This window comes from Tachyglossus aculeatus, chromosome 5 (genome assembly GCF_015852505.1).
Source record: "Tachyglossus aculeatus isolate mTacAcu1 chromosome 5, mTacAcu1.pri, whole genome shotgun sequence".
Taxonomy (NCBI): domain Eukaryota; kingdom Metazoa; phylum Chordata; class Mammalia; order Monotremata; family Tachyglossidae; genus Tachyglossus; species Tachyglossus aculeatus.
In genome coordinates this window covers 40,660,929-40,676,254 of record NC_052070.1, presented here as the reverse complement: position 1 = coordinate 40,676,254, position 15,326 = coordinate 40,660,929, and the positions used below count along the sequence as shown (strand labels likewise).

The following is a 15,326-nucleotide window of genomic DNA, read 5'->3' as shown; positions in this document are numbered from 1 at the left end:
GCTGTGCCTGAAATGTGCAGTTCCCCATCTGCTCAGAATTGTCCGGAGTGCCTGCTGGTCAGTGACAGCCAAGATCCACAAAGCCATGATTCATGTCCCTGCCAAACCTTTTCCTGGAGCTTCTCCTGCATGCCAGATGGGCCTGTGCCCTGCTCCCCCACCCAGCCCATGAGATGGTTGAGGCCATGCCTGGGGCACCCACTGGATTGGCGGGGTCTGACGCCCATGCACGGAGTTAGAAGGCTTGTCCACCCAGCACCTGTGCTTTTCCCAGGCTCTCCCACTGGCCAATAAACAGGCAGATTAACCTCCCTTTTAAAAGATTTTTGGGGTCAGCACAGGGCTGCGGGGGTCATACACTGTACAGCCCCACCACTGACCAGAATCTGAAGATAAACCAAGGCTGCCCACACCCTAAACCCCACAAGGTGGACATTTTCCTGGCTTCCATCCAAAGCCTCTCAATTCCTCCAGGTATCCTGTAGAGGGTGGGAAAATAATGAGCTGGAGGTCAGCTGGCCAACCAGCCCCTCTGGAACATTCTCTCTGCCACTACATCACTTGTAGATGCTGCCGGGCACCAACTGTGCATTGCCCATATTTCTTAATAATGATAATAATGATGATAGTATTTGTTATACACTACTATGTGCCAGGCACTGTACTAAGCACTGGGGTGGATATAAGCAAATCGAGTTGGACACAGTCCCTGTCCCATGTGGGGCTCACAGTCTCAGTTCTCATTTTACAGATGAGGTAACTGAAGCACAGAGAAGTGAAATCACTTGCCCAAGGGTCACACAACAGACAAGTGGCAGAGCTGGTATTAGAACCCATGATCTCAGATTCCCAGGTGTGTGGTCTAGCCATGTTGCACCTAAGCTCTTCATCCCCGGCCCAAGTCAAGCCGGCAGCAAGAGCCCAGGCTAGCGGGCAGCAGGCTGGAAGGTGCAGGACCCTAGACATTCATAGCGGAAGCACCATGGCTGAATTGAGAGTACACAGACCTGGGTGTCAGAGGACCTGTGTTCTTTACTATTATTACTATGGTAATGGTGTATACTGAGCAACTACAGAGGTGACTCAGTCTACTAAGAGTTTGGAAATGTCCAACAGAGGTACAAGATGTGTTCCCTGCTAACAAGAAGCTTTCGGTCCAACAGTGTTTGCTGGCCCACCCCATCAGCCGATGCTGAGGAGACAGCGGAGACAAACATTTTTAAGAAACTCCTGCCCGTGCTGCCCAGATGCAGTACCACTGATTTTTGTGATTTTCCCCTGCCCCATGGGCCCAGCACGGGCCCAGCAGACGTCCCATCCACTGGCAGAGCCGGGGCTAGGAATTGGGTCTGCAGGGACCCTGACATCCGTGGGGCAGATTTCTCAGGGAATAACCATGTAGGGCATTCCGCGAGGCGGACGGGCCCACCAGGAATCCAGAAAAACAGCAAGCAGGCCTAGTGGAGCGAGTATGGGCCTGGGGGTCAGACGGACTTGGCTCTGCAACTTGTCTGTTGTGCGACTTTGGGTAAGTCACTTAATTTCTCTGTGCCTCAGTTAGCTCAACTGTGAATGGGGATTAAAACTGTGAGACCTATTTGTGTCCCTATCCCTCATATCTTTTATCTACCCCAGTGCTTCGTACAATGCCTGACACATAATAAGTGCTTAACAAATTCCATCCCTCTAGACTGTAAGCAAGTTGTGGGCAGGGAAGATGTCTACCAACTCAGTTATACTGTATTCTCCCAAGCATTTAGCACATTGCTCTGCACACGGTAAGCACACAATAAAAATGATGCATTGATTAATTAGCCCCCCCTTACCCTGCCCACAGGCTTTTCCTTGTTTGGAAGTCAGAGAGGTCTGGACACTTAGGGAGGCAGCTTGGCCCAGTAGAAAGAGTGTGAGACCAGGCCAGGAGACCTGAGTTCAAGCTCGATGTGGGCTGAGAACATACCTTCCAACTTTGTTGTGTTGTACCCTCCTAGGCACTTAGTTTAGTGCTCTGCACACAGTAAGCACTCAGTAAATAAATAAATAAATAAATAATGATGAAGTCCCAGCTTTGTCACTGGCCTGCTGGGTGACCATTAACCTCTCTGTGCCCCAGTTTCCTCACCTGTAAAATGGGGCCAAAATACCTGATCTCCCGTCTTTTAGATGGTGATGATGATGATGATGATGATGGCATTTGTTAAGCTTTTATTATGTGCCAAGCACTGTCTAAGCGCTGGGGGAGATACAAGGTTATCAGGTTATCCCGTGTGGGGCTCACAGTCTTAATCCCCATTTTACAGATGAGGTGACTGAGGCCCAGAGAAGTGAAGTGACTTGCCCAAAATCACACAGCTGATAAGTGGTGGAGCTGGGATTGGAGTCCATGACCTCTGACTCCCAAGCCCGGGCTCTTTCCACTAAGCCACACTGCTTCTCTTGGTGTGTGCTGCGTGGGACAAGGACTGAGTCCGAGCTGATTCTCTTGTATCCACCCAGTGCTTAGCAAAGTGTTCAGCACCAAGTTGTCACTGACCGAGACCAGGGTTACTTGGAAGGCCCTGGGGGGCATCGAAGGGTCCCACTGTTCTGTTGTCTTGCTCTTGCTGGTGGCCTTGCAGACTGAGACTTGGGGCCCAGGAGAATCCAGGGTAATTCCCCGGGGGCAACTTCCCCAGCTTCTCACCTTCTGCCCCCTAGAGCTGCTGGGAGAGGTGCTCCCCTCCCCTCAGGGGGTCACCCACTGATCAGGCCTCATCTCAACACAATCAGAGTATCCGTGGTCAGCGGTGTGGGGGGTGGGGGGGAAGTGGCGGCAAGGGCCCCCGGACCCTGCTTCCTCGTGGGACCCCGTGACCAGCTGGCTGGCTTGGTCCAAGCCCGGGGGCTCCTCTGAGGTGGGGGGTTGATTGGACATTTCAAACAACAATGATTTTGTTCTTTTTTTTTTTTTAAGACCGTTGATCCCTCTGGGAAGAGTCACGGGAAATAACAGAAATATTTTTATAGAAATGGTGGGCTCTTGGCTGTAATTTGGATCTGGTAATGATTAGAGACTAAGACAGGCATCTGCCGCCAATTAGGGAAGATGAGGGCCAGCAGAAACCTCAGTTTGTTGCTTCAGATCTCAGAATCTCTCTGTATCTCTCTCTCTCTCTCCCCCTACCACTCCCTCAGTTATGTCCTGGGCATTTGTGTGAGGGCGTGGGGGTAGGCAAATGAGCATATGTGAAATGTACCTGATTTGGAGGGAACCCCAGAGTTTTGACAGAATCACCTTGGCTCTGGGCTGCACCAACACTCCAGTAGTGTGGAGTCAGCGGATTTGAGGCCGCCTAGGAGCAGGAGGGTTTGGGCTTGTGTTCATTTACTCCCTCCCCTCAGACCCTTTCTTGCCCCTGTCTCAGCCCCTCTAGCCCATTAGCAGTGACTTTGGAGCAGAAAGTGAAGAATACTGAAGCAGGGCCCCCGTCCCCAGGCTCCAGAAGGGCCTGTGTGAGCATTGTAAAGTGATCGTGTGAGAGCTCTGCTCTCTGGCAAACATCACAGTGAAACAGATGGGAATGGCTCCAAGGGGAAGCCCTGGCTCTCGGGGGCAAAGTGGAGATGGGTACACTCCGATGGCCTGGCCGCCGTTCAGCGGTACAGGAACCAGAGGACCACGGCTCAGGGGTGCAGTTGGCTGGACAGGCCCTCGGACTGTTGGGATGACGTGGTGGCTGTGGAATGGGGTAACAAATTAACTGTCCTAGTGAAATGGGCTCCTGATACTTGAATGGAACCACAGATCCTTGGGCTGGGAGGGACTGGGAGAGGTCATCTCAGCCATCCCCCTGTCTTCAGGCAAGCCTGCACTGACCTGTCAGGGCATCAGGAAGGTGGGGCGAGAGAAGCAGAACTGGTAGGTCTGCCTTAATCCTTGACTGTCTGCCTTGGCCTCTGGTTGTGATGAAGTGAAAAATGGGCTTGGTGGCTGAGGGTCGGGAACCTCAGTGCAGGGAGAAGGGGGAGAGTGAGCAAGCCTGTGTGTGTATGTGTGTTTGTTGTGGTGGCGACAGGGGTGTGTCATGCACATACCCCTCTTCAGTTCCCGGTGCAGTGTATAATAATAATAATGGTGGTATTTGTTAAGCGCTTACTATGTGCCAAGCACTGTTCTAAGCACTGGGGTAGATATAAGGTAATGAGGTTGTCCCACCTGGGGCTCACAGTCTTAATCCCCATTTTCCAGATGAGGGAACTGAGGCACAGAGAAGTTAAGTGACTTGCCCAAGGTCACACAGCAGACAAGTGGCGGAGCCAGAATTAGAACCCACAACCTCTGGCTCCCAAGCCCGTGCTCTTTCCACTGAGCCACACTTCAGTGTATGGCTAGGGGCAAAGGGTATTCAGCCGTGGGGTGTTCTGGGGGCTCTGTTGGCTCCGATGAAGCCACCCTGGGGCCCCGTGCCTCTTCCAGCCGCATCTCCGAAGCAGAGCTGTTTTCTGAAGCTTGGGTAACTGTCTAGGCTGCGGCAGCTTCAGCTTGCCAGACCTGCCAGCTCTGAGGTCTGCCCCGAGAACCGCAGAGTCTCTTTCAACCCCTCATCCAGTTTCCTCCCACATGCCTCCCCAGCTCTGCAGACTTTCAAATCCACGGTGGTTTGGCTCCTCTCACTCTGCAAGGGTTACTGCGGGAAATGCTGCAGGAATGCTACCTGCAACCTGCAACCTGAGCCCAACTCCTCACTTAGGTGCCCACTTCCCTTTCATTCATTCAATCGTATTTATTGAGCACTTACTGTGTGCAGAGTACTGTACTAAGTAATTGGGAAGTACGAGTGAGCAACATATAGAGACGGTCCCTACCCAACAAACCAGGTACCACCTTGGGCCCTGTCTGTGCTGGGCCCGGGGGAGGGGTTCTACCGAGGAGTGCCCTCCCCACTGTGGAAACCCTCCTCTGTAACCAATTTTTGGAGCAACAGGAGGCCCAGTGGGGGCCAGAGAAGCTGAGGTTGGTGGGCTGAGGTGGCTAGGCCTGGTAGGCAGTTGAGGTGAGGCCTCCAGTGGGATGGCTGACCCCAAGCAACATGAGAAGCCATGCTGGAAGCCGCATCTGGAGCCGTGCAAACCTCGCCCATCCCGGAAAGCCCCCGGATCATCCAACCCCGGAGGCTGTGGGATCTGACTATGGGAATCCCACCGGGCTGAGTCCAAATCAGACGGGCCAGCCTAGATCGGGAGGCTGGGGGAGTCTGGGCACTAGGACCATCTGTTTCCCCTGGACTCTGGACCCTGGAAGAGCCTCGCTGTGGTTCCGGCAGGGCCGCAGTCTGCTTCAGCCCAAGATTCAGGACGCAGACAGATGGTGAAGATCAGGCAGCCCTCGTCGGCAGGGCCGCCTCTCTCAGTCAATCGTATTTATTGAGCACTTACTGTGTGTAGAGTACTGTACTAAGCATTTGGGCGAATATAATGTAGCATTATAACAGACACATCCACTGACCAAAATGAACTTGGGGGCTGAAGGGGGCGGCCGGGGGCAGGGATCTCCCGGGGCCTTCCTTGAGAAGCCCAATGGGTCAAAGACCATGAATGCCTCAGCTTCTCCTCTTAAGTGGTACTGCCCGACCCCTTTGGCCAGGTGGCCTACATGTAGAACGCTGATAAACAGCATCCGAGGAAAAAGTTGTTTCTTATGGGGAATCAAATTTTCTGGGTACCGTATTAAAGCTGACAGTTATGGCTGTCTTTCAGAAGTCTCCTCAAGTCTAGCTCACAAAGCATGTGGACCTAGCTGCATGTCAAAACAAATCCTAAGAGAGTGAGCTCCTTAAGGGCGGGGACTGAGTCTTCTTCTACTGTGAGAACTCAGACACCAAATGCAGCACTCCACACTCACTGTTGTGTGCACAGCTGGGTCTCAGTCCTGAGCTCTGCATGCAGTAGATGACCAGTACAGTGCTTGGCACAGGTGTTCAGGACAGCTCTCTGCACAGAGCAGGTGTTCAGGACAGGACAGCATTAAGCCTGTATGGTGAACATGCAGTCAGAGAGAAGCAGTGTGGTCCAGTGGAAAGAGCATGGGCCTAGGAGTTAGAAGGACCTGGGTTCTGATCCCAGCTCCACCATTCGTCTGCTGTGTTATATAGGGCACATCATTTAATTTCTCCGGGTCTCAGTGACCTCGTCTGTAAAATGGGTGTTAAGACTGTAAGCCCTGTGTAGGTCAGGGACTGTAAACAACTTTATTATCTTGTATCTAACCTAGTACTTAGGACAGTTCCTGGTACATAGTAAGTGCTTAACAAATACCATTAAAACAAACAACAACAAAAAAACCTGCGGTGCCCAGCCGGAGCCAACAGCAGGAGCTGGGAGGAGGGAGGTTAGGCATCAGAGCCCGTTATTGGGTAGGGACTGTCTCTATATGTTGCTGATTTGTACTTCCCAAGTGCTTAGTACAGTGTCTGCACACAGTAGGCGCTCCATCAGCCTCCTCTCTAATCTCCCATCCTCCTGTCGCTCCCCAATTCTGTCTATATTTCACTCTGCTGCCCGGATTATCTTTGTACAGAAATGTTCTGGGCATGATACTCCCCTCCTCAAAAATCTCCAGTGGCTGCCTGTCAACCTACGAATCAAGCAAAAACTCCTCACTCTCAGCTTCAAGGCTCTCCATCACCTCGCCCCCTCCTACCTCACCTCCCTTCTCTCCTTCTACAGCCCAGCATGCACCCTCCGCTCCTCTGCTGCTAACCTCCTCACTGTGCCTCGTTCTCACCTGTCCCACCGTCGACCACCGGCCCACATCCTTCCCCTGGTCTGGAATGCCCTCCCTCCACACATCCGCCAAGCTAGCTCTCTTCCTCCCTTCAAAGCCCTCCTGAGAGCTCTCCTCCTTCAAGAGGCCTTCCCAGACTGAGCCCCCTTTTTCCTCTCCTCCTCCCCCTCCCCCCACCCTACCTCCTTCCCTTCCCCACAGCACTTGTATATATTTGTACAGATTTATTACTCTATTTTACTTGTACCTATTTACTATTCTATTTATTCTGTTAATGATGTGCATATAGCTTTAATTCTATTTGTTCTGATGATTTTGACACCTGTCCACATGTTTTGTTTAGTTGTCTGTCTCCCCCTTCTAGTCTGTGAGCCCGTTGTTGGGTAGGGACCGTCTCTATATGTTGCCGACTTGTACTTCACAAGTGCTTAGTACAGTGCTCTGCATACAGTAAGTGCTCAGTAAATGATGATGATGATGGCATTTGTTAAGCACTTACTATGTGCAAAGCACTGTTCTAAGCGCTGGGGAGGATACAAGGTGATTAAGTTGTCCCACGTGGGGCTCACAGTCAATCCCCATTTTACAGATGAGGTAGCTGAGGCTCAGGGAAGTTAAGTGACTTGCCCAAGGTCACACAGCAGACATGTGGCAGAGCCGGGATTCGAACCCCTGACCTCTGATGCCAAAGCCCATGCTCTTTCCACTGAGCCATGCTGCTAAATGCGATTGAATGAAAGAATGAATGAATAAATATGATTGAATGAATGAATGAATTAAAGCCACTGGGCATAAAAGTGCCCAGACAGCCACAAAACGGACCCATGGATGTGAAACTGAATGAACTGTCATCTGAGGAGAGAATAGGTGCTCAGTACAGAGCTCTGGATGCAGCAGTTGCTCAGGGCATGCTCCGGATGATATGGAGATTTAACCCTCTCCTTTTTGTTGGTCTCCCCAGAGTGTCCAGCAGGCCAGTTTGGGGTGAACTGCGCTGGCTCATGCTCCTGTGGGGGAGCCCCCTGTGACCGGCTCACCGGACGGTGTCTCTGCCCCGCAGGGCGGGCCGGGGCCGACTGCGGCCGAGGTGAGAGGCCGGACCTGTGCTTGCCATCTGTTGGGCCATTGCAGACTCGTGTCATGAGGTGGATGGGAGCATCACCCATCCCTGGGGGAGAGCGATAGGACCCCCAGCCTGCTGCCCAGGGCCACTGTGAGAGGGCCCCTGCTGCTTCCCTCTCCTTCCCTGAAAAGGGCAGTTCCCACCACCCCGTAAGGTGGAACCCTAGAGGGGTCGGAGGACCACTGGCCAACAGTCTTCCAACCTCCAGGCTGGGTGTTCTACCAAGATGGCAGCCCAACCTGGGCCTCTCCTGATCTGAACTCAGCCCCCAGGCATTGGGTGGTGGGGCAGCCAGGCAGCAGCTCTGTCCCAAACTCAGAGAGCACCCAGTGAACCGAGGAAATCTTCTGGAGGAGGTACCATGGAGCAGGAGAAGGTAGTGGAGGGATGAGGAAGTGGGGGTGGGCAGCACGAGGGGTTGTGAGCAGGAAGTTTCCAGAAACTGTTCCACCAACCAGCATTCCCCACTTGTGCAAGCTTAGAGCAGGGAGTTCTCCCAGTGTCGGCCCTGACCGGCCCTGGCCACCTCTCCCTGGGGTTTGGGGAAGCGCAGATTGTCCAGAAGGCCGCTGGGGACTGGGCTGCCAGGAGATCTGCCCAGCTTGTGCCAACAGCGCCAGCTGTGACCCAGTGAGCGGAGCCTGCCTGTGCCTCCCCGGGTACGTCGGGAGCCGCTGCCAGGACCGTGAGTACCTCCCTCCACTCGTGGCCTGACCTTTCCTATCCCAGCCCTGCCCCTTGGGCTTCATTCCCCTTCTTCTTCCTGCAGTGTGCCCAGCGGGCTGGTTTGGGCAGGGCTGCCAGCTGCGGTGCGCCTGTGGCAATGATGGACACTGCCATCCGGTGACGGGGCAGTGCAGCTGTGCTCCTGGTTGGACTGGCTTCAACTGCAGAAGAGGTACTGGACCTGCTGGGCTTGGAGAACCTCTGAATGAGAGCCCCTGACTTGTCTCAGTGTCACCCCCCAACTCTCTGCTGGGGCGCGTGGCAGAGTCACACTGTGCCCACGGAGATGGGAAGGGGGGGACATGGGAGATAGGGGAGCTTGGCGCGGAGGAAGGGCTTCCCCAGGGAAAACACCCAAGCAAGGCACCAGCCAAGCTCCAGGGATAATAATAATAATAATAATAATAATAATAATGATAATAATAATAATAATAATGACAGTATTTAAGTGCTTACTATGTGTCAGTCACTGTTCTAAGCTGTGGGGTAGCTACAAGCTAATCAGGTTGGATACCATCTCTGTCCCACATGGGGCTCACAGTCTTAATCCCCATTTTACAAATGAGATAACTGAAGCACAGGGAAATTAAATAGCAATATTAATAATTATGGTATTTGTTAAGCACTTACTATGTGCCAAACACTGTTCTAAGTGCCCGGGTAGTTACACAGTAGCCAGGTTGGACACAATCCTGTCCCACATGGGGCTCACAGTCTTAATCCCCATTTTACAGATGAGATAACTGATGCATAGAGAAGATAAGTGACTTGCCCGAGGTCACCCAGCAGACAAGTGGTGGAGCTGGGATTAGAATTTAGGTCCTTCTGAATCCAAGGCCTGTGCTCTATCCACTAGGCCAGGCTGCTTCCCATTCCCAGGGATGGTCAAATTCCATGGCCCAAGGTCCCCAGGAGAGCTAGCTCTACCTGGTTCAGGCCCCTCCTTGTTCTCTGCCACCCACAGTTGAAGCCCCACCAGTCTGACGGAGAGACTGACACCCTGGCTCCAGCATAAGCCCAAGGTGGGGGGGGGGGGGGAGGGGTTCATCTGACTGCCAGGCCCCGGCTGGTGGCCCCTGGCTGAGCAATCTCCGACCTTTGTGTTCCAGCTTGCGACACTGGACGCTGGGGTCCCAACTGCAAACACACCTGCAACTGCAGCAACAGTGACGGCAGCTGCAATGCCGTGACCGGGCACTGCATCTGCGAAGCCGGCTATAAGGGGCTCCGCTGCGACCAGAGTGAGCTCCGGGGCAGCTGGGCCTCAAGCCACCAAAACAGGCTTCCGCTCACCTGGCCCCCCTCCACCCTCCCCGGCTTCCTTCCCTCCTCCCTCCCTCATCCACCCAGGACTAGATTTGGCCATCCCTACCCTGGCACCCCGACTGACAATGGGCAGGGAGCATTCTTCTGGCTGGGGCTCTCATGGGCCAATCCCAGCAGGGCAGGAGCACCCCGGCAAGCAGGCAGGGGTCCCTGGTGGTCCAGCAGCTGCGGACTTGGGGCTTCCCGCGAGTAGAAAAGCCAGCAGTGTTACTCGTGGACATGGTGTCACAACCTGGAAGTCAAAAGAACAGACAGGTTACATTCCATGCCTCACTCACGTTCCACAAGGTGGCCTAATACTTTTACAGAAATCCACAGAACCTAGAGTGTTTCTCCATGGGGCCCTCACCTCCCTCCAAACTTGTTTCAGTACTGGGATGCTCCTCCCACCCCCTGTGTCCCCATGAACATGGGAGCTACTTGGGGTTCACAGTCTGAGGGTGAAATTAATTCATTCAATCATATTTATTGAGCGCTTACTGTGTGCAGAGCACTGTACTGAGCGCTTGGGAAGTCCAAGTCGGCAACATATAGAGACGGTCCCTACCCAACAATGGGCTCACAGTCTAGCAGAAATCAAGCAATCACTCATCCATCAATAGTATTTATTGGACAGAGCACTGTACTAAGCACTTGGGAGTGTACAATATAGCAGAATTAGCAGACACACTCTGTCTGTGGAAGAGCAGATAGATATCTTATCCCCATTTTACAGATGAGACGTGCAGGGATTTGCTCATGATCACTCAGCAGGCTAGAGGCAGAGCTGATGCTAGGACCCAAGTCTGCTGACTCCCAGTCCCCCAGTTCGACTAGGCCAATCTTCAGTGGGGTGTTGTCTAAGTATGAAGGGATGCCATATATGTGCGTGCCTCTGTGTGTGTGTGTGTGTGTGTGTGTGTGTGTGTGTGTGTGTGTGTTTCAGGGTGTCCCCAGGGCTGGTTCGGGCTGGGCTGCCAGCAGCGCTGCCAGTGTGACAACGGAGCGCTCTGTGACCACGTCAGCGGGGCCTGCACTTGCACAGCCGGCTGGAGAGGGAGCTTCTGCGAGCGGGGTAGGTGCTTGGGCAGGACTGGGAGCTTTGGGGTCGTGTGGGTGGCTTGAACTTCTTTTGTGCTCCTAGCGGAGGCCTGGACTCTCGGGGACCAGCAGCAACGGGGCCTGGTCCTCCCTTTCTCCCCTATTCTGGCTGCCACAGTGCCACTCCTGGACAGACATCAGGCCACCCCTTGCCAGGGAACCCAGTCAGAAGTTGCTCAGTGGAGGTCGCCTAAGTGGCTGAGCCGGTGTCCTGGTTGGTACCACATCCGGAGGCCACCACTTTGGACCCTCTCTAGAAATGGTCCCTGGTGTTGTGAAGTCCTTGCTGGTCAGATCGGGGCACTCCCCACCAAGCTTCCCCCTGCACTGCCAAGGATCCAGCTCCTTTCTGAGTGCCCCTCATTCCCACCCTTGGTGCCCCCCTGCTGCGGGCCGAGGCTACAGTGGAGAGGACCACAGGCACTCTTTGGCTTTCCCTCTTGGCTTCCTGTGCCAGGAGTGACATCTTCACATGTAAACAGAATTTTAATATTTTTGTGTGTGTGGGATGGGCTTTGTGTTTGCACAGCCTGCCCCGCTGGCTTCTATGGGCTGGAGTGTCGGAAGGCCTGCTCGTGTGAGAATGGAGCCCTCTGCGACCACGTGACTGGGGCCTGCCTCTGCCCCGCCGGCTGGCTGGGCCCCAGCTGCAACCAGAGTGAGTGCCCCAGCTGGGGAGGGGGAGGGAGGACTCCCAGAGTTCGGCGGGTCTCTGGGGGTGGGGGTCTTCAGACCCCCACCTCGTTGTTCGGCAGACCCCATTGACCAGTGTTTCCAGCCCCCGACCCCGTGAGCTGATGCTCTTTGAAGTGGGGGTACAGTTAGAGCCACTGAGCAGACCTGGTCACTCTGAAAGGGGAAAGGCAAATCCAAAATATTCCTGGAGATTTTTAGACAGTGCACCATGATGGTAAGACACGGAGAGAGGCAGTGTGGCCAGAGCTCCTGGGTAACTGCAGCCTGGTGGAATTAACAATAATAATAATAATGATGGCATTTATTAAGCGCTTACTATGTGCAAAGCACTGTTCTAAGCACTGGGGAGGTTACAAGGTGATCAGGTTGTCCCACGGGGGGCTCACAGTCTTAATCCCCATTTTACAGATGAGGTAACTGAGGCACGGAGAAGTGAAGTGACTTGCCCAAAGTCACACAGCTGACAGTTGGCGGAGTGGGGATTTGAACCCACGAGCTCTGACTCCAAAACTCGTGCTCTTTCCACTGAGCCGCGCTAATAACTGGTGTTCGCTAAGCGCTTACTATGTAACAGGCACTGTTCTAAGTGCTGGGGTAGATACAAGTTAGTAGGGTTGGACACAGTCCCTGTCCCACATAGGGTTCACAGTCTTAATTCCCATTTTACAAATGAGGGCACTGAGGCACAGAGAAGTGAAATGACTTGCCTAAGGTCATATAGCAGACAAGTGGCAGAGGCAGAATTAGAACCCTGGTCCTTCTGATTCCCAGGCCCGTGCTGTATCCAGTAGGCCCTGCTGCTTCTTGGAGGCTTTCCTGGAGGAAGGGGTTGGGTTGTGGGCGGGGGTGATGTTTAGGAGTGCTCTCAAGGAGAGGCGGGACCCGGCTGCCCCATCATAGCCTCAAAAGTTTTCCTCTTCTCCCTCCTTCCACATAGACGAGACACTCTCCAACCTTTCCTCCGATTCTAGTTGGGCAGCAATGGATGTGTGGATGGGGAGACACCTGGCTTCTCTCCAACAAACAGTGCTATTTATTGAGCACTGACCTACTGCAGAGCAGTCTCCTAAGCACTAGGAGTGCAATACAGCTGGGAGACATGATCCCTGACCTCAAGGAGCTGTGAAGAGTAAGATACAGAGAAAGGGAACAAGAATTGGAACAGGAGCCAGAGTAGGGGCTGAGAAATTGGACCTCAGAGGGTGGAGAGGCCTGGCAGGAGAGAGCAGCAGCTGCTGCTTGAGCTGGCTGTGAACTCCAAGGATACAGGCGCTAGATCCTATTTTGAAACTAACTCACAGGCATGAGACCGTCTTGGACATCAGTGCCAGGGTGCAGCCGTGTACCTTTTCAGAAACACACAGACACACGCATGCACGTGCACACATGCAAACTTCTCTATCAGTAACATCTTTGTCAAGTATGAAGGACAGCTGTTTGTAGCTTGAATCAGAGTCTGACAATAGAAACTCTGGTCTGGGAACTCAGAGATATCAGGGCTACAGTTTACCAGCTGGTGCCTGGATCCTGGACCCGGGTTCTAATCCTGACTCCACCACTTGTCTGCTGTGTGACTTTGGGCAAGTCGCTTCACTTCTCTCTGCCTCAGTTACCTCATCGCTAAAATGGGGGTCAAGACTGTGAGCCCCATGTGGGACAAGTACTGTGTCCTATCTGCTTAGCTTGTATCTACCCCAGTGTTTAGAACAGTGTCTGGCACATAGTGAACACTTAACACCATAAAAAAACAAAAAAAAAAAAACGGAGCACAAGAGGTTGAAAGACTCAAATTTCAAGAAAGCTCTTGGTTGGCTTGTGTATTTTTTGTTTTGTTTTTTGCCACTCACCCGACAGCAGAGCTAAAAGATTCTTTCATTAGAAATGAAAAGGCATCTGGACTTGTGGGGAAAAACTGCTGGGAGAGAAGGCTCTAGATCTAAATAAAAACATTCAAATGTGTCAGGCTGCTGAAGTAAATTCATTGCCCGTTCTCTTGATGGGGAACAAGAGGCAGGATTGTTACTTATAGGAGAAGCAGGGTAGGCTAGTTGAGTCTGGGGCAGTTCTAGAAGCAGCATAGCCTAGTGGATACAGCATAGGGCTGGGAGTCAGAGGGACCTGGGTTCTAATCCCAACTGTGTGACCTTGGGCAAGTCATTTCCCTTCTCTGCCTCAGTTACCTCATCTGTAAAATGGGGATTAAGACTGTGTGATCCATGTGGGACATGGACTGTGTCCAATCTGATTATTTTGTATCTATTCCACCGCTTAGTATAGTGCCTGGCACATAGTAAACACTTCACAGAAACCATAAAAACAGGTTCTAAGAGCCTAGTGGTAGCAGCTGGAATCTAGGCCTGGGAGCAGAAGCTGATGCGTAAACGACTTAAACCACGACAGTTCTCCCTTTGTGGTTCAATTCAGTGCATTGATTAATAGCCAGAGAACTTGCAGGAAAGAAGGGACCTCACGGGGCCATGTAATCCATCTTCCTGCCTCTAGGTTGGGCCCGGTGGTTGGACAGGGACACCTGTTGAGTCTGGACTCCCACAGCCATTCCCCGGCAGCCTGTCTCCGTCCGGTTTTGATTAATGAGATGTCTCCAGGCAGGCGGATGGACATGGCCCAGACCCCTGGATCCTGAGATCTCCACCCCTTCCTGGGGCCCCTTTCAGGGTGTCTGGGATTTAGCAAAGAGCGACAGATGTGATCCGGCCAGCTGGGGGCTGTTTTTCCAGGTGATAAAGTGCTGGTGTGGTTGAGATACCTGGATTTCTAGCCCAGCTCCATGTGATGTGAGCTGTTTTCCCACTCCCTGAGCCGGATGGTTGTGTTTGATTTCCCGGCCAACCCCACATTCCTCTCAGCCTGCCCTACCTCTGCCCCAGCATGGGTGGGGATTGCTAGGGCAGGGTCTTGTCTGGCCTCAGCCTGGCACTGCCGCCATTTAAACAGTGGGACAGACAGGTGCCCTCTACCCCCTGTTGAGAAGGAAGCCAGGAGGAGTGAGCGGACTATTACCGTTACTGATGGTGCTGTCGATGTCATCTGCATTAACTACTTCCTAAGCACCAAGCACTTTGTAGATGCGAGGTAATAAGATCTGACCCAGGCCCTACCCAAAACAGGGGGCTTACAGTCTGAGGGAGGGAGAGAAGGCATCTTATCCTCATTTTGCAGATGAGGAAACTGAGACCCAGAGTGGTGAAATGACTTCCCCAAGATCACCCAGGAGGCCAGGGGTAGGTAGAGCTGGGGCTAGAACCAGGTCTTCTCACTCCCAATCCTATCTGCTCTTTCTACTAGAAAGCATTCCTCAAGCCCTGACTTTGGGGAGGGGCTCCAAGCCTGAACTCCCAAGGGGATATTCCTGCTGAGGGGCAGTCTATGTCCCCTTCTCTTCCTCAGTAGGTACCCCTTGGAGAGGGGCTGGTAAGCCCCTGAGCCTGTTTGGGTCCACTGGAAAGAGCACAGGTCTGGAGGCAAGGAGACCTAGGTTCTAATCTCAGCTCTGCCACTGGCCTGCTGGGTGACTTTGAGCAAGTCTCTTTACCTTGCTGGGTCTCAGCTGCTCACCTGTAAAATGGAGCCATCAACCCTTGGTTCTCCCTA

The 15,326-nt window shown here is 53.1% G+C and overlaps 1 protein-coding gene across 1 annotated transcript in view; it reads left to right on the top strand.

Annotated features, from left to right (window-relative positions):
- MEGF6 (multiple EGF like domains 6) overlaps positions 1 to 15,326 on the top strand; it is a 96,645-nt gene that overhangs the window by 55,207 nt on the left and 26,112 nt on the right. Inside the window, exons 14-19 of the mRNA XM_038747473.1 lie at positions 7,725 to 7,850; positions 8,440 to 8,571; positions 8,656 to 8,784; positions 9,722 to 9,853; positions 10,864 to 10,992; positions 11,548 to 11,676. Of these exons, the coding sequence (XP_038603401.1) occupies positions 7,725 to 7,850; positions 8,440 to 8,571; positions 8,656 to 8,784; positions 9,722 to 9,853; positions 10,864 to 10,992; positions 11,548 to 11,676 (777 nt within the window). The remainder of the gene's footprint in view (positions 1 to 7,724; positions 7,851 to 8,439; positions 8,572 to 8,655; positions 8,785 to 9,721; positions 9,854 to 10,863; positions 10,993 to 11,547; positions 11,677 to 15,326) is intronic.